Source organism: Aulonocara stuartgranti (genome assembly GCF_965226115.1).
Source record: "Aulonocara stuartgranti genome assembly, chromosome: 5".
NCBI classification, from domain to species: Eukaryota; Metazoa; Chordata; class Actinopteri; order Cichliformes; family Cichlidae; genus Aulonocara; species Aulonocara stuartgranti.
In genome coordinates this window covers 21,481,272-21,505,849 of record NC_138943.1, presented here as the reverse complement: position 1 = coordinate 21,505,849, position 24,578 = coordinate 21,481,272, and the positions used below count along the sequence as shown (strand labels likewise).

Here is a 24,578-nt window from a genome sequence, read left to right as displayed (position 1 = left end):
TTACATACAGATATAATGTAGCAACAATCTTCTCATTTAACTCTCACCAAGACATCAGATAAGGAAATGATTTCACAAATGTTTGAACTGTTTCATTGAATAAACACACGGATAATTATTATGTTGCAGCAGTAAGTGCACACTCAGCACATCACAAAAAAAAATATCCATGGAACCAGGAAAGCCCATTTGTCTCCCGATTTCACCTAATTTAGGTAAAAACACAGCATGCTTGTAGGTTTACAAGGATAGCTGATGCTGCCTCAGTGTGTTTTATCTGCACCAAGAGAAACAGCCTTGCAGAGCAATGTATTGCTTAAAGTTAGCCAAGAGCACTGCCTGATTTCACTGTGTAAATACAGGCATTAGCTGAGGTTTATTTGCACTAGTGTTGCTGATGTAAGTTTGTATTCAAATACAGGCGGTGAAATGGCAGAAAACAAAACAGAAATGTTCAAGAAATTATGTCAATTTTATTATGCAGAAAACTATGAGTGAGTCCATAGATAGATGGAATATAAAAGTATGTGTGTTGGTGGGGAGGGGGCTTTTCCCTTTCATCATTCCTCAGGTCCTTTTATTATTTTGCCAAGGCAAAGATGATCGTGCATCATGTGTTTGGGGGAGGGTCGATGTCGGCGAGTAGGATGGATCATCACTAGTCACGAGGGGCCACAGAGGTGACAGAGCTCAGTGACACAGTAATTAGCAACACAGTGGTCAGCCTGTGATGTAAAAGTGGCTGTACTGTGTACTGGTCCGCCCCGCAGCTATACAGACGCTGCGGTGCCTCAGGTCACCATGAACGCCCCGGTCATAAAGTGGTCGACATCACAAGCTTATTACCTCTGTGTGTCCCTGTGCAGCTAATTGTATGAGGGCCATTTTGAGCTTTTCACCAGCACAGTGAGGGCATTTGGGGAAAGTGAGGACATCTGGCCACCTCTCACTTCATCGCATCTACTCTAAGGCAGGTTGTAGGTTTTAGACATGGTTTTGAGTTAAATTAGTGCCCAGTTTAAGCTTTGATTAGGATTAGGGTTACTGTTAGGTGCTGCTTTGGTGTGTTTTTATATGGGGAGCCACAGGCTATAGAGATAGACTCTGTCCTCCAAAAGGACAACAGCTTATAGACTCACAAAAGTGTTGCCATGTGTCTGTATAACCTCTGGTTTCACTTTGTTACAAAAGTCATTACAAGAACTGAGGGTAGCCCGTAATACTGGTTGTTTAACACAAAAAAAGTAATGTATAACACATTAATTGCTAGTTTTCTTAAAAGGTATGCAATATATTTCTTAATTACTTGCCGGCGAATGTAATTCATTACACTACTCATTACTTAAGTTACATTAAATCCCCTTTCTCAATGAGGACACACATATCATCTTTTATCTAGTGTTTACCTATGAACACAAAGCAGAACTGAAAAGCACAAAGACACTTCAGAGTGATCATATGTATTGTAAACAAAGTAGCATTTGATCAGTTATGAATCAATGAGTTTCAGGTAATTTTCCATCTCTGTAAATGTATTATTTAAACCTTAGCCAGAAAATTATTACAACTGTTGCTGACAAGCACTCGTTAGCGTACCAGCAACTCTGTGATTAGCACTAAAGTTAAAGGGACAACTTTAGCTGAGAGAAATGTTGGTGGGGTTAATTTTTTGGTTTTTATACCCAAGAAAGGTTAAACAACAACAACAACAGCAAAAGCATCAAACTACATAAGTCAGGAGGAAATTAAAAGCATAAAGCAAAAGTTCAAGGTGAGCCAGTTGAGGCTTTTCTGAGGAATTTCACTAGAATGTCACTACAGGGACAGAAACAGGATTATTGGCAGGAGAACGCGGATGTTCACCTACTCCAGTCCATCAAACTTTTCATGTGACGAATGCTGGTAAGTTTTTCCCAAGTTCCATCCAGCTTGTTTTTTCCTTCTACTACTGGGCTGGTTTAGCCGGTTGAAGGAGCTCTCGAGAGTTCCCATATTGCACTCCCTTGCGTGTAACAGTGATCCATCCCATTTCCTGACTCATCATCCAAATCCTGCCGTTCACATCCTTTCTAAGCGACAAAGGGAGTGGCAACAGGTAAAGGAGGGACAGAAAGTTGCTTCAAGGCTGATCTGCAGTGGCGGTTGGTTGAGAGGCCTTTAGGTCTTTGGATATCCAGAATATTTCTGATTTTACAGGCAACACCTGTTTTTTCTTCCCGCTAAAAATTGAATGGCGGCTGAATATTACAACTTAATTTCCTAGTGCTGAGCAATGACCTGCTTTGGCACCATATTATAATTGACAAATTTGTCACCAGACATTACTGGGTAAACTCAATAAAGCACATATTACATTCTCATGATGTGAGGATTGTGTTGGACTGTACTCGAGGTTGTGATCATATGATAGTCTATCCCGACCGGGTTAATTTCTCCATCAAATTAGCCTGCAGAGGTTACCCCATGACTATGTGCTACTGTCTTCTTTCATCAAAATGTGACTCTCATTAAAGTATCTGGTTTATGTAATTGATCCCTCTTTGCAGTCCATTTACAAACTAAAGCTGGGTAAAAATGAAAGTGATCATTCTTTTGAGTAACTCCACACAAACTAAACTGTTAAAGTTCTTTCATAACGTGTCACCTAACCTGTCTTGGTTTTTTTTGTACACCGTTGACTCAACTAACCGATCCCGTCTAAATTCTAAGGCAAAGACAGCCACAGCTTGAAATTCTGGTTATTAAACCGTGACAGTGGTTGTTGTTGACAAATGTACAGCAATGTGCAAACGTCTTCAGCTACCTCGCTTTTCCTCGTGGTTTCCTGGTAAGGAGAGAAAGAGGAGATTGAAGAGATTGATTGGTTTAAAACGTGCAAGCAAAACACGGAAATGCACTGTATAAGCCATAAAACAACTCATTCTAATGAGCTTGAAAGTTGCTCAGTTGTCTGTTGTGTGTAGACAACAACACAGGTTCATCCCTGGAGTTAGGCGCCCTTTTTTATGCCTAAATGATTCATAGGTCAGTGTTAAGAGACTTAACAAACAAGAAAAACAATCCCTCTAAAGATGGTTAGGTGCAAGGACTGGACTGAAAATCAGTGAAAAGGCAAAGAAAGAAAAACTTTAAACATTTGTTATTCTGTAGCAGCGGAGAGGTGGAAAGTCAAAAACTGAGTCTGGTTTTTAATGTGAAATCATACAATGTAGATGGGTTTATCAAATGAATACACATTAAATGATAATAACAGTCAACCATTGAAGTTTAAGGCCAAAGGAAAATAGCTTGAGAACAAATGTAGCTTTACAGTGATGAGTGCCAAATACATGTAAATGAACAGGATGTAGGTATCAGCTGAGTGGGAGAGAGATGTGAGAGATTCTTGGGGGCTGTGGGGGGCTCTGAGTTTAATATTTGACTCCATCAGTCGTACTGAAGCGTTCACCCAGTCACGCGGTCCGCATTAGGACTGACAGCTTTGTTTAAAATCAACAGTAGTCCAGGTGCGGCGGGCAGCCATCTGCTGCAGTAGCCCACCTCCTCTGGCCTGTGTTGACACAGGGGCCACAAGGAGAACGCGCTGCTCCGCCAGACAGGGGATTTTACTTTTCAAATATAGCTATGACATTATAACGAATTTACTAAACAGTCATGTGCTAGCTAACGACCTAGCTTTCTGAATGTAAAGCTGCCTAAAATACATTATCTGCAAATGTAGAATCAGGTTAGCGAGCTTTATGGGTTCTACCATACTTATGCGAAACATAGAAGTCTCTTTTTTAAATTTACTTACTAAAAATTCTGAAGCTGCTGTCAGCAGTCATCAGCTATCATAATGTGGTGTGGAAACTTTTGTTTCTATATAGATAAAGGATAGAGATATAATTTTTTAAACTGTAGTGGTGCTGATAGGTAGCTTGCCAAAAAGTGCAGTTCCTGGAGTGGACAGTCCTCAAACACTTTCATGGTAATGCTTGTTTTAAGGTAACAGAGCTTTGTCTGTTTGCATAGGTAATTGCCTACAGAGAGCCTGCGGAGAGGGGTTTTCAACCAACGCAAACATGCTCCCATGTAGTCCTTCAAAAACCCAACAGCACCCAGCTCGACCAAGCGTAGCGCAAATACTTATTGGTTGACAAGTGAAAGGGAGAAGTGCAAAAACAATGTTAAAGATCAAATATATATATATATTAAAATACAGCATGACTCTGGTCTGCAAGAGTAGTTCCACTGCACACTTGAATTCCAGGGACAGTTATCAGCACTATTCTCACATGGGATCAATCAGACATCTCATGGATTTTGAAGTCTGGCTGATTAAAGACAATTTAATTTTCAACAATGTGGAACATCTGCGTTCTTCCATGCAGCTCCATAGGGTAATGTGAACACTGCTGTCAGTCAGTGTTATTACTCAAGGACTCAAGGACGGTAGATTTACCTGCAATTGATAGACAGAAAAGTTGTATCAATCATTGTGGTAAAAAAGTGAACTATATATATTACAAAATGTCAAACTATCCCCTTTAAAAAGAGGAAATATTTTATATATATAACATAAATAGAGGTTGCAAATAGGATGTGCAAGAAAATTAGCTTTGCTTCTATGAACCTTGAACAATGTTTTGTATTATTTACTACATCTAAAAGGTAGGCATCTGGTCTCTCACATGATTGTATTACTTTAGAGTCTGACGCTCAACAACCACATGATGACGCACACTTATACCCCCGTTCAATCCAGCTGATCCTCTATGACACATGATTTGAGTTTGGGTTATGTAAAGCTGTTATCTGAGTGGCCTTTGTCAACTTCTGTAAAATGGCATCTACCTCACCTATGGTCTTACAGAGAGTGGTGGAGCAGTTTCAAAGGAAACCGGCGAAGCTCCTTGAATGCATCAGCATCTGTTTTTAATGGATGGAGCCCATGTTGGTTAAAGTGGTCCAAGATGGCCAGATTCTTTCAAAATGAGGTTAACAGTGGGGTTAGCGTTCAGTCATCCACAGTGTATCTTTACTCCATCGTATTAGAAATAAATCTTTGAAAATGTAAACAAACAGCCCGTGAAGTGCCACGATCACTACTTGTGTGTGACTGTGTGAACCCACCCCCCGGACATTTTCTCTCATTTTTCTCAACATTTCTATTTACACTCGGCCTGCTCTGGCATATATCAGGACAAGAGGTCACTAAATAAGTTCAGCCATCATAACAAATTATCCATAACCAAAACAGTATGAGAGCAAACCTGCCATGACCAACTGGTTCAGCCGAACAACGATGCACAGTCCGCACAAACAAATATCACATCTTACTAACAAATACCTGCAGGGGGCTGGGGTGAGGGAGGGGGGGGGGGGGGGGGAGTGACGGCAAATTTTATTTCGATTAAAAGTGAATTCTGAATGGAGAATCGAAGAATGAGGATGAGTCGGAGGATGTCAGCAGGAAGTAAAAATGTCAGAGGAAGAAAACTAAGAAGAGTGGGAGGAAGCGGGAGACTGAGAGATCTTTGAGACCACACAATGTCTGCTTTCTGTTTGTCTCATCAGTGTAGCACATCTTAAGACTGGAGAAGGACTCCATTGTGCAACCATCCAATGAGGGTTTTCAATCCAGAGCTGTAGAGGGACAGTTAGTGGCGAGACCATGCTGTGGAGCGCCACAGGAAGACAACTTATCAAGGTCGCTCTTCTGACCCCAGTTTCCTGCTCAACAGAATGACCGATTGTCTGATCGGGCTCGCATCCTAATTACTTTTCTCACATCCAGACACTTCTTGCTTCCATAGCTGGGCTTTTCATTGCAGCTTGCTTGACAAAACTCTCATTTATTCCTGTATTTAACTCCTCATTAGCATTTTGCTCCTTGCCTTCTCTTTCTTCTTCATAAGTGCAGGATGAATGTTTCTTCCATTGCTTCTTCTTGTCTCTCTGCACTCTTAAAGTTTATCTGACCACAAGCCAGCCCTTCCTCGCTGCTTGTGGCAATGTTGCATCCTGTGTCTGCAGTAGTTGGGCAAGATGGAGATCCTATTTCTTCACTCTTCTTTGTATGTCAGTCACACGACAACACTTTAAGTTATGACCCACACAAGACTACATGTAGATTAGTCTGAGTTAAATCATCCCCTAAGATTAGAAGACGGTGCTGTATGGTTGGTGTAATTCTCCTTCATGTCTCTGACCAAGGCACTGGCTTTTAGCTGAAGTTGCCCAATGCATGTGGCTGCTTACTGCTCCGAATGCTCAACATTAATTAAATGCACTGACTGGATTTCCCAGCAGGGATCAATAAAAAATCTTTTGACCATACATGTATATATATGTGTGGCTATACAACATAAATCAGGGTTATAGTGTGTGTTTTTCCATACAGGTTTGCAGTAGTTATTTCAAGCAGAGAAATCCAAAAAACTGTTTTCTTTGCAAAAAATAGAGCGTCTTCTTTGTGGTTTCTGGTTTCTGGGTTCAGCTGAGCTCTCCAGCAGGGATGCTGGTTTCTTGCCTGTAGCCTTCTGTTCCTGTTTTATCAAAGGTAAACTGTGTGACAATGTTTGTGTGTGTGTGAGTGTGAATACTTGTGTTTGGCAGTGAAAGTTTGACTTAGCTGTGATGTTAGAGTTAATGCCCCGACTGGTCATGTGGCCGTGAATGGACTCTGAATGCCCAGAGTCGCTCTCACACTTACATCCTCCAAAAGCAAAAGCGTGAAAGAATGTTGAGAATGTGTGGCTTTGGCGTCGTCTACATGCTTTGGAGAGTCTCCTTTGTGTTATTTACTGGTAGCGTGTTAAAACCGTTTCCATTGTACTGTAGATCTATAGAGAGCACCAGCCTCTATTTAGAAATATAAACACACACACAAACCATACGTGTTTCTGCCCCACTGTCTTAAACCAAATACATTTTCCAAGTGGACATTAGAAAAGGCAATTTTGGACCCTGTGGGCCCCGTCTTAATGAAAGGGAAATTGCTGCTGTGTGGGAGTGCTGAAACGTGAGGTTCTGCGAAAAATTAAAAAACCCATTAATAGTCTCCAGAGAAGCTAATGTTTTTTCCATCCTCTTCGGTGGTGTTTTTCCATGTCAGACTGCGGAGACATCACGTTGGCAGGCACCAAGGCTCTGCTCTGCTTTGCAAATATGCATGGAACAGGCTCTGCAGTGGCCCATTATCTTGTACCTGTGCCAAACGTGGGTGAATAGGACACAACGTTACACAAGCTCAGGCAGGTCTGTGCTCACACGTAGTGCAACTTCAAGGTAAGAATAGAATGCAAAAATAAAAAAAATGCCACCACATTCCAGAGATGGTGCTTGTGTTTATTCAAGCCTTAAAAACAGCAAAACAGCCCAGAGTAATCCTTCATAATATTGCTGAAATTGAGAAATAGCATGGATGGACTGTTTTTACTGATCTCCTGCAATCAAGAATTCGTTCATAAATTCACAGAAATTATGTGGGAAAAATGTGAGAAAACTTGTGTTGGCACAGGTTTAATACAGATGGATATTTGCCTCATGTAGGAACACACAAAAAACAAGCTGACCTGCTACAGATAAAACATTAAACCATCAGATATAAGCACAGAGTAGTGTGGCAATTTAGCTCCTAATGAGGCATTTCTTACACAGTGGCATTGGATTACTTGCAAAGGCATGTGTTGTACTGAACAGAGGAAGTAGGGTCTGACCTAAGGGGCCCTATTTGGCTATGAGAACCAATGCAAAGCCTCCTGGGATATTTAGACCATGTCATCTCAACTGTTATGATTCCCACGAACTTAAGACACCAGTTTATAATTGTGAAAAGCAGCTGTGTGACTCCTAAATGCAGTTTGTACACACCAAAAGGATGAAAAAGTTCTCATGGACTTGAAATTAGACTGAATATATGTATATATATTTCAATTACCTATATCAAGTCGACAGACAGACAGACAGACAGACAGACAGACAGACAGACAGACAGATAGATAGATAGATAGATAGATAGATAGATAGATAGATAGATAGATAGATAGATAGATAGATAGATAGATAGATAGATAGATAGATAGATAGATAGATAGATAGATAGATAGATAGATAGATAGATAGATAGATAGATAGATAGATAGATAGATAGATAGATAGACTTCCTGTCCCAGTCCTGATGAGTTAAGTTAAGACAGTTAAAGTTTTTTCCCCTAAAGGAATCAGTGATGTTGCACTTTCTGTTTCTCTGAAACATGGAATCCAGAAACTGTTGGTAGCCCAAACAGCTCAGTGAGTCAGTCCTTTGGAATTCCTTCAGAATCCAGTGTAAATCATCAACATTAGTTTTATTAATGTCATATATATTACTGTCATCCGATATCCCAGCATTTTGATGCCATGAACACAAGTTTCCTGATCCACTCCAAGGGTAGGTAGTGGTTACCTGGGGGTTTACCCACTGTAAAATGGAAATAAATTGCCAGATTATGCTATTTAATTTTTCTATTTCCAAGTAACACTGATTCACTTGGATCTACATAACTGTCAACAGGAGTTTGATGTACAAGGTAAAAACACCAACTCTCTGTTCTAAACTATCTGAAAAGTAAATTACTAGAAAAATTCTTCTGCAACAGAACTAAAAAGAAAATGAAAGAAATTGTACGTTGCTAGATTTTTCCCTTTGTTGTATTTTCAGAAAACAATAGTCACTGGTGCTACAGGAAACTGAGAAGCCCTACTGACTCTAATTGTTCTACGTCTTGTTACTGGACAGCTACTGTTTTCATAATCCTGCCTACGCCCAGGACAAGCACTAAATGGCCAGTAACCTTTCAAAGATTTTACCTGCAATTTGATGGTCAGAAGTTTAATTACTGGCCCTACAGACCAGCCAGCATCAGCAGTAGAAACTTCCACCCCTGAGAGCACAGAAAGACTAAAAGAGCAAACCGTGCTGAAAAACAAAATTGTCTGGTTACAATGTAGATTTTAGCGCTCACATGAGCTTGTGTGTATGGCAACACAAAAAAATTACACGGCTGAGGAGTGATAATAACGTGATAATTACATGATTACATTCGTGAACATGATTTCATGCTGGCACCGAAGCTCCCGGTGAGGACCAGGACTAAAATTCCCAGCTAAACTTTTAATTAGCAGGAAATATGTTTTGTGTCCACTCTGTTAGACTGGGCCACCCTGTAAGCGTGCGATGCTTCAACAGATCTGCCTCAGATCATCTCATGTGCCAAGTTCATGAATGTTGTTTACGACAACTGTTAGTAACAGAGTTGAACTTGCTCTAAGCAGAATGTGGGTGGCAGCCATTCTGTTGAAACTGGAGTCATTTTAAAAGGACCTTCTACTCCTTAAGCAACCTCACCTCTGTGCCCAGTGAACGTGCTCCTCTAAAGCCTTTACGTGCTTTCAGAAGGAGGCAGTGGAATCAGCTGGATGGGTAATGACACATAGTTCTTAGCTACATCGGTAAAGATCGGTAAAGATCCTACACTAATACAGAGAAAACCCCAACATTTAAACGACCCCCTATGAACAAGCCCTTAGCAACAGCGGGAAAGAAAAACTCTCTGTTTAACAGGAAGAAACGTGTGAAAGAATCAGGCTCGGGCAGCCATCTGCTGAAACTGGTTCTGGCCTGTAAATAGCTATAAAAGATGCTCCTGCTTTCACATCTACTGCATGTAGTGGGATATGTTCAGTAGGCAAAATGCCATTGAGGTGATTAATGTGTTGGATTCATTGTTTCTTGTGTCCTTTTCTCTCATTCCCACTGGAAACTAACATGCGCCTTAAATATAATGAGCTCAAGGAAGAACCAGAGAAAAAGAGCACACCCAGACGATTTGCTGAGATTCTCTTCACAAAGACGCTCTGTTTAGCTGCCTTTTAGAAACTATCATGTGAATATTGTAACTGCTTCATGATAAGAGCTCATTTTATCCCCAGTGAGTGCTCAGCAGTAAGCCCTCAGTGACATTCCATCAGGAGACCTTGATAAACAGGCCAAGACAAACAGCGCCCAGTTAGAGCCATCTTTCTCTCCTCTCCTCCCCTGTCCTTGATATCAGGCATGATTGGTGAGTCTGGCTGCAGCAGAGAGCATGGGAAATCCCATTGGGGGAAAATTCTTTATCTTTATATGGTCTGGTGTAGTTTCTCCTCTGAATTGATGAGCAAAGTGAATTTGTAAAGGCAAAGGTGAAGTGATTGTTAGCTTATCTTGGTGCATATGCCACTCAGCATTTTTCTCCCTTTGCTTGGTGAGCACAAGATTAAGTATACCATTAAGTAAAGTGTGTGGATGAGTTGGTACCACCTGTAAGGCTGGACCACAGTAAGAGCAGAGCCCAGGTTAAATGAGGCAGGGAGCTATTAGCGAGACGTTCTTCATAAAGCAAAGAGAATAAATGTGTGCACCATCTGCAGCCAGCTGCTTCGCCTCCTCTCACCTTTTACTGCAGACACATGGGGAATTACCTCATTGGGAACACAGCACTCTGTTGATACAGCCTCTGATTCTGGCCTGTAAATAGCTTTGTTGTCCTGGTTAAAGCCTCTCTAATGGATTCAACTTTTTGTTGAGTAAGAACATGAGTCCCATGGTATCTAACAAAGTACTGGAATGACTATAGCTCTGCGCTTCCTACACGCTATCAATTTATCTTTTTTTTTTATTATACCCCAGTTACACTGAACCATCCATCTACAACCACCATCTCATGTGCCCATTTCTAATGAAAATAAATGAAACCACATTCATTTGCTTTATAGGAGAGGACGCTTAAAGCGTCCTTTAACCGACCAGACTGTGGAGATTTATTATCAGTGTAAGGAAACTGAGATAATGATGGCAGAATGTGTTCCAAATGTCTCTGGGAATTTAAAATAACCAATGAAAGGTATACATAAGAGCAGGTAGAGTTTGGGTTTTTATAACTTCTTTATTTTCAGCATATTAAAAATGGGAAACAGTCATATAAAAATAAAGTGACTCTGAGGATTGTTCAGTCTGTAAATGGCTCCACACGAAAATGGATGTCAGATGTAGCTGATAATATTTTTGCAGATTATAGGCTGCCGGCTGCCTGACTTCATGAGAGCTGCAAAGCGGTAGAAGTCCGCATCAAGCTCATTAATGCACGCGTGCGACTGGTGGAAAAACGGAACTTTGGACTGTGCTGCCACAACCGGACAGGACAGACGTTTTGCAGCATTGTCAGTTCTGTTAATCTGAGATTCAGTGGATCTCATCCTCACTTTGTCCTCCACACTCTTGGACAGTCCAACTAGTTTCCTCCTCATATTGACGAAGAAGGCTTTTCCCAGCCTAGGCCTTGAGGTTGGCTTCAGGTTGGTAGGCTCTGGACATTCTGGCAAGTCCATCCAGTTCTGTATGAGATCTGCAAAGCTGTTGTCACCTAAAACCAGAGGTTGGCGGTTGCGCCCTCTGGTCAATAAAGAGTTTGTCCAGTCCTCTGGGTCACTGGCCTCAAATGATGTCCATGTCTCCAGACAAACGTCGGAGGTGGATTTGGGGCGAATACGTCCGCTTGGCAATCTTTGTGTGCGCATGCAGGCTGAAGATGACACCCGCACATTCCTGGTCCTCCTCAGATATACTCCATCATCCTGCCACGAGGCCTCGGAGTAGCCTGAATCAAACTCCAGACTCTTGTGACTGCTGGGAGAGGCCGTGCTCAGCCTGAACCCAAACCGGCTGCTGGAGTCGTCCTCATCCTCTTCCAGAGGACTCGCCAGGCAGCAGGCAGAGTCGTAGGTACTGGCTGTGCTGGCATCAGACATCCGCAGGCGTGCGCGTTGCTCCCGTTGCAAAGCTCGCTGCTGACAAGCGCGTGCCAGTGCCGAGTGTTGGACTAAGGCTGGGAGTTGAGCGCTGATGGGAGCAAGGGGGCGCCTGGCTGCAGGGCAGCTTTTCCAAGGTTGTTTTAAATCTTGCAGTGACCTCATCATATACTGCATCTGCTCCCGTAGGCAGTCACCGGAGTCACTTAGGCAAAGCTGCAAAGAAAAGACAAAGAGTGTTAAGAAGTTGGCAATAAGTCATATGATATGGAGCATGAATAAAGCTAACAAAAGAAGATGACTGATAATCATTAATCCTTTTTAAATGGAGTGCTGGGTAAAGGTAGGAACAGGGACTACTTTTGGGACATGTTCAAACTTGCTTGGAGTACATTTCAGCCTATGAAAGAACATCTTTTCCTATTGTAATCTTTAAGGTCAGCTGACCTGCTGTTCAAAGAGTGCAGTTCTTCAAGAAGCCAATTTCAAAAACAAAGGCTATATGTTTGTCCGTTAATTCACTGAACCACACCAACAACTAGAGTGAACGCCCTAATTTCATTGACTCAGAAATGATTCAACTGACAACCCAGACAAATGTTATTCCAGAGAGAGAAAAAGACGTCCTGCCCAAAGTGAAGCGACCTGCACACAAAAAGGTGATTTCGGCTTAGCTACAGGGGTCCTGTCTCTTTAAGGGTGCAACATGCCTGCATATTAATTTTACCAGGGTAATACTCCTGCTTCCTCTCTGACTCAAGGAGCGGATTGGTCAGAATCAGCCAGTGGACACTGGTGGCTCACTCAAACTTAAACAAGAGGTGATGGAGTAGCAAAAAAGGAAAAGTGGGGTCTCCTTTTTTTAAACCCACTTTAATTCATAATCCTATGAAAGGATAAGCAGTACAGGAGGAAACCTGACACAGTCCAATACCCGCCACCACAACTGCAAGGTAATTGCAGGATTCTTGTCAATACAGTAACCTCTGAACCTCTATGACCTCTCATCTCCTAGTCTACTGCAGAATTTGACCCTGTTGCAAGACCTTCTGCCCCCATTTTGCTTTTTATCATAACTCTGCAAGCTGCTGCACAAAACGTAAGGAAGTAAGGAACGTGCACAGGAGGATTATCAGCAGGTAGCCTATATGAAGTATCGGACAACATGTTCTATCACGGAAATCAAGCAACGTCCCAGTTGATGAAAACAGTGAATGTCTGGTAAACAGTTAAACTTCACCTTGTTTTTATGTGAGGACAGAATGAACTCTTATCATTGTTAGGGGAAACCAATGCTATGTGCAAAACCCACGATTTAACATGTTCCACGCGTGGAAAGACTGACTCTACTAGCCTATTCAGAATATACTACAATGGTTTCGGGGTTTACACTTTTATAATAAAATTAATATAAAGCAAACTTACCATCTCTTTTCCTTTCATCTGTAAAACTTTATATCTGCAAGAAAGAAAATGATGGAGTGGATTTAATGCAGCGCCCCACAGACATGAAACCCCTCATAACTAATAAATAACACTTCATGAAAGTATATAATAACAAGAGTTTAGGCTACACAGCGCTTACCTTGAACGTGACAGCTTCGTCCCATTAAGAGAAAATTGTCCCGATTCGTTCAAAGCAGTCGCGGGATTTAGTGTCCCCAGTAAGGAGTCAGCCCTTTCGGCTCCAGTCGCTTGATATGCTGAGTGAAAATTTCAGCCCCCTTGGCCTCCTTTTACAGCTCCGCGCTCTGCAGCCAGTTACAACCACTCGTGTCTGAATGAGCCAATCAGGGCGCAGGATGCCCGCAGAGCTCATTTGCAAAACAGCAGGAGAGAAAAAAAGATACTTCTGTAGAATAGCACCCCCACAACTCAATTCAGATTTTTTTAAACATACCCTTCATCATAAAACACCGTTGTCGTGTAATGTTTGAACGCAAAGACCTGGGAAGATTTAACCCAGACCTAGAGATTACTTTAGTGGGCCTGTAGCATTTATAAATGATGTTATGAGATTATGAGAGATATGAAAAGTCTTTCTTTCTATCGCTCCCAGAAATAATAATAATAATTCAGCTTTTACTTCATTTTAATTCACTTATTTTGTTGAAAATGCGATCATAAAATCGCTTTCTGGCTTCAGAAAAACAAACTAAACAAAACTGCAAATAGTAGAAGTTTTAAGAAGCTTCTGGTTTTTTTGTCAGAGCAAACCCCTAACTTATCAGATGGTAAAAAAAAAACTTTCTTTCTTTTTGACTGCGACTGACTGACTGCTTCATATCCCCTGTGATGCATTTATACGTAATCAAACACTTTTCACTGTGTTTCCTTTCCTAGCCCCTTTTTCTTTCCCACATGAGTGTTTTAATCCAAACCTTAGCGCTCTTTGTCAGATTACTTCTAATTTTTGTGGTGCTTGTTCAATTGGTGGCTCATTGCACTCTCATCCATTTATTCAGAAGCAAAGTAAGTGCCCGAGTGTAAATGTAACTGCATGCCACCACCACAACAGTCATTTGGCACCCCACCTTCCATTCAAAATAATGCGTATGCAAATCCAATGGGCTAAGGCATGCATTAAGTTGTTGGTCTTTGGGGAATGATCCTGATGGCCCACTGTTCATGTGCAGATTAGTGCTCACAGCAAGCCTCAGAATAACGGAGCCAGTTTACCTGTTCCAGAGTTAGATTTATACGAAAACTTGGCTTTGTGCATGAATCTATCTACCTGTGTTTGTGTGCGTGTGTGGCTCTGAATCTGCCATCCAGAAAAAAGTGAATTGTCCTGACAATCTAATCCTCACAAGACTGTAAATGGTTCATTTTATAGGCTACTATCTGAGTGCAACCTGTAGGTTTTAAAGAACGCCAGGCTTTTAGCAATGGGAATTATTTGTTTCCCCCCAAAATTAGTGACTTCAAAAGACTCCCATTATCAGTGGTTCCCCTTAAGAGTCCTTCTGTGTCCACCACACATCCCATACACTTTACAGGATGAATTAAGTAATTAACTGCACTGTGCTTTAAATGGAACTGTGATTATTTTTCTGCACAGGCAGAGCAATGCTGCTCTCCTAAATACCTAATGGACTGACTTATTGTACAAGCTGATACTTAAGCAAATCTGACTATCCCCAATCAGACCAGAGATGAACTGCTTATTATCTTCATTATAGTCATCCCATTGCCTATGCTCAGTTTTCTCCTGTCATTTCAAATCTCAAATGTTTTAGGATTTATGTTCATTATGGAAGCTGCTTGAGTAACTGAGTCAGGGCACACAAGATAAACTTTTAATTCACTTTTAGGTCCTGCTGGAGGCTTTCCAAATTCTTTTATTTTAAACCTGAGCTACATGCAAGTGCTTAAAGTTGTTGTTCAAAGATCAGGGGGACACTTAATTTAACCAGATGTTGATCTTAGCAGATTAAAACAGAAAGCTATATATAAAAATAATCAAAACATCTGCTAAAATGGCCTAAAGTCATATATAAAACATCACAAACACACAATAGAGTTTTTTTTTTTCAAGCTTTAGGAAATGTGTAGTTTTATTCTTTAAAAAAGGCTAAGACGAACTTCTTGTTTCACTTCTGGGTACAAAATCATTCATTTTATTCTTGTATGGCCTAATATGCACTGTTAAGTTAGCTTTTCTTGGTCTTTATGGGGTGAGGATGATTCATATATACTCTTATTGTGTGTGACATAGAAAAGTCAGAGAGCCAGAAAACAAACTCTAAGATGTCAAGATCAGTCGAGATTTGGTGATGTGCGTGTGTGTGCGTGTTCAAATAATTTCCCAGCCATTGTTTCCATCATAAATGTTCAGCCCACAAGTTCACAGTTATTTTGTGGTTCTTTATAATTCCCAAAGAGGAAGGAAATCTCTCTTCCTGCTGCTGGCTGGTTGTAAATCATTGGATCAGAGTGACAACAAAAGATTCAAAATGTAAATGCACCGATCAGTCATTTAACACCTCACCTGCCGTTTACATTTCGTGAATAGATGTCTATGCAAATCTGAATGACGGATTCATCCAGACAGTTGGGGAGCAATCCAACATTAAGTAGCATATGAGCATTTGCAACGGATGAGCACTTAAAATAAAACTGAAATAACTGGTGACTGCACAGAGACTTTGACATCATACCTGATGATTAAAGGACCTACTGTGTGCCTGAGACTTCACCCTGTCTTCAATTAACAGAACTGGAGCGCCCTCTGGAGAAAATACTTTGCAAGGGAAACTGGCTTGAAGAGTACCAAAGGGTCATGCGGATTTTTCTGCATGCAGCTAACAAGCATTTTTACATTACCACCCCTGTCAATAAGAGATTCCTTTACTAAACCTACAGCAATGCAAATATGCAATATAGCATTATGAATGTCAGTATTATTATATATGTGCTTTATAGGCCATAAAAAGTCTAACAAGCTTTGTCACAATTTCCTCCTGAAGGATCATTTCAGGAGGAAGTCACAGCTTTGGTAAGACTGTATTATTAGTATGCCACAAGCTAATGTGAACTTTTTGCTGTTTTCTATTCCCACCTTATCACGCTCATCAATAACAATAACAATATCCCAGGCATTTTCATGTCCAGGTAAACTGAACGTTGCCGCTGCCATTTGCTAATCAAAAAATCTGAGTGGTGAAGTGTTTATGCAGTCAGTTTTCAATAAATAGTAGATGCATCTGACTGTGTGGTTTTTAAGACGCAACATATTTCTCTAGACCTGCAAAGTACAATGTAAACCTTTTCTCCAAAACAGTCTCATCTGCTTCTATAGTTTCCCCTGTAGAAGCTACAATCGAAATGTACTATATATGCTATATAGCAAGAACAGCTGCAACGAGACGTTTTCTGTTTCCTGACAGTGTTAAATGCTTTTGGTGGTGATAGTTTTGTTAGAGACTGACCAAAAAAGTTGAATAGTCTGTAAATATTTGTTGATCAGCTATTATCTCTATATGCATGTGTCCACCAGATGGCAGTCTCAGTGTTTTTAAAATTCGTGCATGCCTCTCGCATCAAACAGAAGACATTATTGAAGCAATAAAAAGCTGTATATAGCAGGTCTCTTACTTTCAAATTAAGAAGTCTTCCTCCTGTAAATGAAAAGAAACATCAAGCACAAGCAAAACACTTTTTAACACTTGTGTTTAACCCGTGAACGCCTAGTGTTTTATATGAGACACGCAGATTTTTGTTTTTGAGACTTCTACGACATCAGCGAGATTTTCCCCCTGAAAAATCTAAATTAATAGAACAATAAATTTTTCAGCTTTTTTTTTTTTTTTTTTTTAAATAAAGGCAGATGTAGCAAATACGATAAAAATGAAAACTCATGGCAATAAAAATGTAATTAATTTTTTAAACAAATTTGTCAGACTGTTCCATAAACTCCTGGCTTTCTGGCAATTATTTCATGGTTCAGGTTTTAAAGGGCTAATGCAGCACTCCTTTAGTCTTTTTTGGTCTAATATAAGGAGTAGCTTATGCCAAACAGATGCATGTTTACCAACACTGACTGTTGTACACATTACTGTGCAAAAGTACTGTAACCCCTCGTTTCTTTGTATTTTGTTTGGGAAATGGGTGCAGCGATTTTTGTGATTAGAAACCTATAAATACAGTACATCAGTTCATCTTCCAACAAGCTTAAAAATCATTCTTTGGTTTATTTTTCAACACAGCCTGAGCTCTCTTAGTCAAGCTTTCTTGCAATTTCTGTAAGTAGTCTTCAGGAAATGTTTTGCAGGCTACTTGAAGGACATTCAAAGCTATTTTTTAGATGTTGGCTGCTTTTGTTCTGTTCTTTGTCAAGACGAGCACACACTGGTTCAGAGTAATTGAGGTCCGGGCTCTGAGGAGGCCAATCCATAACCAATAGTTACACATATTTTCTAACCAGGTAATCTTTTACCAGATGTGGGATCACTGTCATGCTGAAAAAAGAAGCCAATCCCAGTACGACACTTTCCAGATGATATTGCACAGTGGGTTAAAATCTGATGGCATTTTCCTCTGTTCATAATTGCGTCACAATTTTGACAAGATCCCCAACACCACTGGCTGTGTAGACACAACACTGGTTGATACCTTGAATTTACTGCTTGAATAATTCATTGGTCGGTGTTAAAAAAAATCCTCTGAAAATTAGTCAGTGACAAAGACTGGAATGAAAAAAACAAACAAACAAAAAAAACAGCCAAATGTGCAAATGAAAACTTTGAAAGACCTCCAGAAAGCCCCAAAGCCCGGAGAACTATTTAATCAAGCGCACCTAAAAAGAAAAATTACAAATTAGTCACCTTGGAAGCAAAACAAAGGGGGGTGGTTCAAGACTTTTGCACAGTACTGTAGCTGTGTTACAGTTCACTACATTTGCCAGCTTTTGATCAGCTGCTCTAATGCTAAAGTCAGTCATCTGTGGAGAATTTAAGGCCAGGAGCATTCTTTGCTTTTACCGTGTCCAATTGACATTGATGAACACAAAGATATGTATTACTGGAGTTTAGTTCTTCCTCCGTGGCTGAAACCATCTAATCAAAACCTGCTTAGCCATGATATTAAAAACAACCCTTCGGTTATTTTACTGGTGTAAAACCATCAACCCTTTGTTTGAATCATCTGTACAAATTTACAAAAAAATATAGTATCAAAGCTCTCAGTGAACATTTTATTCAGTTATCACCTGAAACATGAACTGGCAGCAATATTAATGTAACACAACAGACAGGAAACCCCAATATACCGAGTCTGGTGATGTCTACTTTTATTTAAATTAAATCATAAAGGAATTTTTAAAGCATTTTATTATTTACCAAAAACACTAACCTCTTTACGGAATTAGATTTTTGTCTCTCATTAACAATCACAATACTACTCAGAGATTCTAGGCAGCAGAGCACAGTAGGTCAAACAGTTCTGAAAGCATTTCTAAGAAATGGTTGTAAACAGAAGTCAAGGCACAAATATACTGCAACAGACATGGAAATGATACTATAAAAGTGAAAGAATGTTAGGTACACACATACTTTAAATATTGTTTAGAATTGAGCCACAATTTCCCCCCCAGCAGGTGAAGCCATTTTTTCTTTTTTAGCTTTTTAATTTTTTTTCCTATTTTTTTTGTTTTTGTTGGAATGTTACATACTTTGTGTGGATTACAGAGCTAATATTTGCCAAGTTGAGTCATGCAGAATATATACTTTTTGCTATGAATGATGAACTGATGTAAACATTATAACAAAAGCACTTTTTTATGAATCATATTTTATGTCCATGCCTGTGCTTCAGCTCTTAAAAAATAAGCATCATGTGATTAAAAGGTTAATAATTTGCACATTGGAATTTCTAAAAGTAAAATGAATGCATATATATATATATGCAAAAGAAAACATTTCCCCTCCTCTAGTAATTGAAAATAAAGAAAAACAATAAAATAGATGTTGATTTTTGTGGTCATAGCCCAAAGAGTTAATAACACGAGCAACTGGATCAGCAATTGTTGAAAATCTGCAAGGCTCGTCGGGTTTTCAGTCTCTTAGGTGTCTTTTTAAAAAGCAGATCAAAGCATAAATCGTGGTTGGCCAGTGCAGTCATTCATGATCCGTGTATAATCCCCCATCGCTATGGTCAGAGCGGTTCAAGTAATCCTAACAGAAACACAGAAAACAAACAAAAATATCTCAGTCACTTTGGTTTATGAATCCACATGGCTCTTAGTGACTTCAAGTCCTTTCTTCTTTTGACTCACCTCGACTCTCAGACTGATTTTCAGAAAAGGCCACAGTCCTTCAGGTTGTTCTTGATGATGACATCGGTGACGGCATCAAACACAAACTGCACGTTCTTGGTGTCAGTGGCGCAGGTGAAGTGGGTGTAGATTTCCTTGGTGTCCTTCTTCTTGTTCAGATCCTCAAATTTGGTCTGGATGTAAGTCTGGGCCTCCTCGTACGTGTTGGGGCCTGAGAAAAGTTTCAGGAGAGCTTAATCAGTGTGGAAAAGAAGTCAAATCTTTTTGCTGATAGGCAGAGACAGTTTCACTTGGCACTCATCCAAATCAACTCTTTTCCAGCAATTCCTACAAATCAAGTATTATTATTTCCTTATCCTGCATTGTAGTTGTGCACGTAGTTGCAACTTGCACCTTTATGCATGGGCAGTCTGTTACATTTAAGTCAAAGAAACCCCCGTTTTACTTAAGGACCCCGAGGAATGTTGTTTGCACTTTTCCTTTCTCACATGTAGCAGACGAGAGTTTACTGCCTGCTTCTAAAGAGTTCTCAGGTGAAGGATTTTCCTGATTAGAGCACGCAGCAGGAAGGACACATGGAGTGCATTTGCTTACACTGTACCGATGTGAATCTTTTAAATTTCATATTTTCATTAAAAATGGGGGCACCTTTCTTGTGCCAAAACAGTACGCTCATTTCTGGCTTAGTGGAAAGCAAGTGGGGAGGAGGGGAGTATAATTTGCATCCAGAAGATTTAAAGAAGATTTTGGGAAAGTGTTGTAAAAACACCTTCAGATTTTGTTTTCTAAAAAGTTGCTCATTTCTGACACATGAATTGACTGATAATGCACAAGAAATACAAACTGGGGCTAGATTTTGTTTCATGATTTCATGAAAAATACAGGTTGGCAAGTGAAAACAAGTCTCAAAACAGGTTTTTCGTGTTTATCATTCTACACAGTTGCAACATTATCACTGGGCTATAAAGAATAAACACAATGACAAATGTGTTTATGATTGTGTTTGTACTGAGGCAGTCATACATACCAGTGTACTCAGGGAAGCAGATGGTCAAAGGGCTGTGAGCAATCTTCTCCTGAAACAGGTCCTTCTTGTTGAGGAACAGGATGATGGACGTCTCTGTGAACCACTTGTTGTTGCAGATTGAGTCAAAGAGCTTCATGCTTTCATGCATCCGGTTCTGGGTGGGCCGGGCACAAATGCGGAGATAAAGAGATTATTAGAGAACACTACGAGACCACACAAAGGAAATGAATTCACTGAAACCTCGGCCCTCCTTCCAGTTCTTTTCATTTTCTTGGGACTGGACTCCAATGTGAAGTTCAGCAACTGTTTTCTAAGTGTTTACTCACCATCTCTTCATCCTCAGCTAGGACCAGATCATAAGCACTCATGGCTACACAGAAGATGATGGCTGTGACTCCCTCAAAGCAGTGGATCCACTTCTTCCTTTCTGACCGCTGGCCTCCAACATCAAACATCCTGTACAAACAAACGCAGTGTAAACATATTCCTATGAGGTGGATGGGACTCAGCAATGAAGGAAACATTTTTAGGTCTCTCGACCTAGTTTCCCACTTCTGCCTCTCTTCAGGCCTCTGCATTTCCCTGCCTCCTGAAGGCATTTCAGCACAGTGCAGCTGGTAACAAGAAGACTTAAGGATGACGCATGGTGCGGAAGGTTTCTCACTCAGATTATGTATAATTTATTCATGAAGATGGAGAGGACTTGGATGCACGAGCGAGGATGCTCATCTCGACTGTGCCAGACTCAATATTCCTTCTTTTCAGCTTCTCAGAAGATATAGTTGACCGTTTGTGACATTTTAAAGCAATACTCATATTATGACAGTATTCTTCCTGCTGAGCAGAATTTGATTCACTACGCAGCACTTTGGCTCTCCCAAAACGGCCAGCTTTGTGCCGACTGAAGCAGGGATCTATAGAACAGTGACACACTTTACACTGTTTACCCCACCAGTGTGCTCATCCACAGCACTGCTCACATAAGTCATATATATCATACACTCCAGCACGAAAGAGACTGGATTAGGTAAACACGTCTGCATGGATTTGGTTAATGTCCTTTACAAAGGATTACTTTATATATCGAGACACGATGTGACGCCTTCCACATGGGAGCCACACACTGACACGCTTATTTACAGTAAACTGAGTGAAGAGGTGTTGAATATTTTACAAATACTTTCCCCTGTTGTTTGACTACTGTGCGCATCAGATATGAAGTATAATGTGGTTGTGTGTGGTTATAGCAATGGGGGTAACACCACTAGCAATAATCACAAACAAAAACATTTCTGAGAAGCATGGCTAGAAATCAGTGTTCAAATTTCCAAAACAGCAACAGTTTGCATTCCTGCAATTATTCCACTGATGTGTATAATCCTGCAATGGCAACCATTCAGTCACTAAAATCTCACACGTTCCCACAGTTTACTCGCAATCACTGATATCGATCTTTGCTCATCACTGAAGGTTTTCCCCTCTTTTTTTTTTTACCCTATGAATCGTAAGTAGAAATGTGACATTACAGTACAGTAATGGATGGCATGAGCTGTTAAAGGTTAAATAATACTAATAATAATGGCCTCAATTGTTCAAATGAGCAACTGCTCTGCAAACTGGAAAATAAATAAATGTTTTCCTTTCTGAGAATTTTATGACTTTCAGTAAAGAAGAAACATTGTGTGCTGCAAAGAAGCCACAACAGTTACAGTGCAAATATAAAAGCATGATTCATAAGCCCATAAACACACTTTCTTGGCTGCTTTGGCAATATTCAAAAAGTTACTAGAAGTAGTGGAGCCCAAACTCTTTGAGGTCATGTATATCATCATATATACATGACCTCATCATTACTTGACTTAAGCCTTTATCAGTGAGGAATCATTCACAGTTACTTCATTTGCATTATAACAACTGAAAAAGCTAAATAATTAAATAGCAGCTGAAAATGGTCCTCGGGAACACAAGATTTTCAGTGTGACATGCATCCAACACTTTATGGACCTCTACACAGAATCTTTCGATGACAACTTGTAGTCAAAGCAGTAAAGCATCATTTTCTGAGAAAGGCGTTTTTATGTGCATATTAAATAGAGCTTAAAGTGACATTATAAAGCCTGGAAGATCAGATTAGACTGCAGTGCTTTTGTTCAGTCATTTTTTGTTCACATTCATAATTTAATGTTATCAATATGTAAATAAGAATGCTCAGAGCAATCACAAAAATGCAGCACTACCCCTCAGCCTACTAATACACACACACCTATGGCATCAATTTAAAAATCCTGCATTTACAAGATTGTCTTAAAACTTGACCTCGATGTCAAGGTCACCAGGATTCGAACTCGTCCGACCTTCAGCAGCTGCACCCAAGGTATCAATTTCAAACGTCTACATTGCCTCATTTTTTGAGTTATCACATTTGCAAACTTGCATATCCACCTGCCCGCCTGCCCAGCGGTTTGACGACAAACCCCATCATCCGTTTATAGCTGAGGGGTAAAATGTAAAGGTGATGCGTCTCATGCTCTATGATTAACTGTATTATTAGATAAATGTTAAATTCCTGACTCATCAAATCCATGTCTTTTAGTTAGCATGCTTAAACAATTATTCACTTTTGATGTTTAAACAGTTGGGGGGGAAAAGCAAAAAAAAGTTACAGGTTACAGCCTAATGTATCTTTTTTAAATTTTGAATTTTGTTTCATAAAATTAGCTTAAAGAGCCGAGAAAAACAGTAAAAGAAGTCTTACTTGAAGTGCAGGTCCTTGAAGGTGAAATGTGTTTCCACAATGCCTGTGGTCTTGACTCGAGTCCGCAGCACATCTTGCTGTGTGGGGATGTAGTCTGGCTTGGCTATCCTCTCCAGGTCATTAAGGTAGCTGATGGAAGGATACAAACACATTGCTATTTATCAACCTTAGAGCATCCTCCTCTAACCTAACAAAGGGTGTTTCATCTTGAGATACTTTGTTGAGGTAAGATGTGAGAGAATGTTCTTTCTGGTTCAAAGCCCCATCTGTTCCTGGAGACAGACGTGAGACATGTCTCATGCTGGCAGTAACAGCACCGGCAGCACATTGCTGTCTAAACACAGACAAATTTATGATCGTATTACATGTGTTTTTTTTTTTGTTTTTTTTTTCTAAATGTATTACATGTGTTGACATCCTGTCAGAGAACACCACAAGACTGCTTGTCCTTTAAGTTTCTATCTACCCAATCGCATTTAAAAATGAACAAACAAAAAAAACAAAAAAAAAAACAGTCACGAATACTTAAGATGGACTTAATGGGCTTTTCCTAACTTGAATTTTAATTGCAGACAATTAATTTCACTATGGGGATCAATTATTAGCATCTTAAATGTAACACAAAATAGCTCTAAACCAACTGAAAAGTTTTACAAATAATATTTGAAGCTTGCTTTAAAATGCCGCAAACGTCGCAACCTGCGGTTTGTAAAAGCTCAAGTTTTTTCTCATCAAACATTCAGCAATCATAAAATAATGCTGTATGATCAGCAGCTCAAATACAAAATTCTGCTGAGACACTGAGATCTTAGTCTTTAAACAGACACGAGCACAAAGGGACAGTGTCTTTTGTTTATCTCATCTTATCTCATAAACTACACAGAAAGAGCTACAGGGCGAACATATAATCTGTCCATCTTTTAATGCAGTATTCAGCTGCATAAAAAAAAGAGTTACTGTGCAAGTGTTGGAACTTAATTTAATCTCCAACAACACCACAACCCAAGTGTAAATATTTGAGCTTTCATACCACTACTCATTCAGCATGCCTGACAGTGTAATCATAATCCCACTCAGCCCAGAGAGTGGTTTAGGCTGCTTTTGGTGTTCATACATCAGATTTAAGAGTGTTTGGTTTGATCATTGTGTTTATAAATCCTGTATATTCATAGAATTTGGTTCTTAACTGCAGTTGTTTTTTGGAAGGT

General features: G+C 40.0%; 2 protein-coding genes across 2 annotated transcripts in view; both read right to left on the bottom strand.

Annotated features, from left to right (window-relative positions):
• Positions 1 to 10,932: 10,932 nt before the first annotated feature.
• Positions 10,933 to 13,570, bottom strand: LOC309706286 (PAK4-inhibitor inka2-like). The gene is made up of 3 exons (XM_082532655.1): positions 13,400 to 13,570; positions 13,240 to 13,273; positions 10,933 to 12,030 (listed from the first exon to the last, which is right to left on the bottom strand). The coding sequence occupies exons 2-3, from the start codon at positions 13,255 to 13,257 to the stop codon at positions 11,050 to 11,052; spliced, it is 999 nt and encodes a 332-aa protein (XP_082388781.1). The 5' UTR covers positions 13,258 to 13,273; positions 13,400 to 13,570; the 3' UTR covers positions 10,933 to 11,049.
• Positions 13,571 to 18,494: 4,924 nt separating this feature from the next.
• The window catches only part of LOC309706505 (guanine nucleotide-binding protein G(i) subunit alpha-2-like), a 61,086-nt gene continuing 55,002 nt past the window's right edge, over positions 18,495 to 24,578 (bottom strand). Inside the window, exons 5-9 of the mRNA XM_082533099.1 lie at positions 23,371 to 23,499; positions 20,942 to 21,071; positions 20,616 to 20,769; positions 19,589 to 19,799; positions 18,495 to 19,487 (exon numbers count right to left, since the gene is read on the bottom strand). Of these exons, the coding sequence (XP_082389225.1) occupies positions 19,609 to 19,799; positions 20,616 to 20,769; positions 20,942 to 21,071; positions 23,371 to 23,499 (604 nt within the window). The 3' untranslated portion in view covers positions 18,495 to 19,487; positions 19,589 to 19,608. The remainder of the gene's footprint in view (positions 19,488 to 19,588; positions 19,800 to 20,615; positions 20,770 to 20,941; positions 21,072 to 23,370; positions 23,500 to 24,578) is intronic.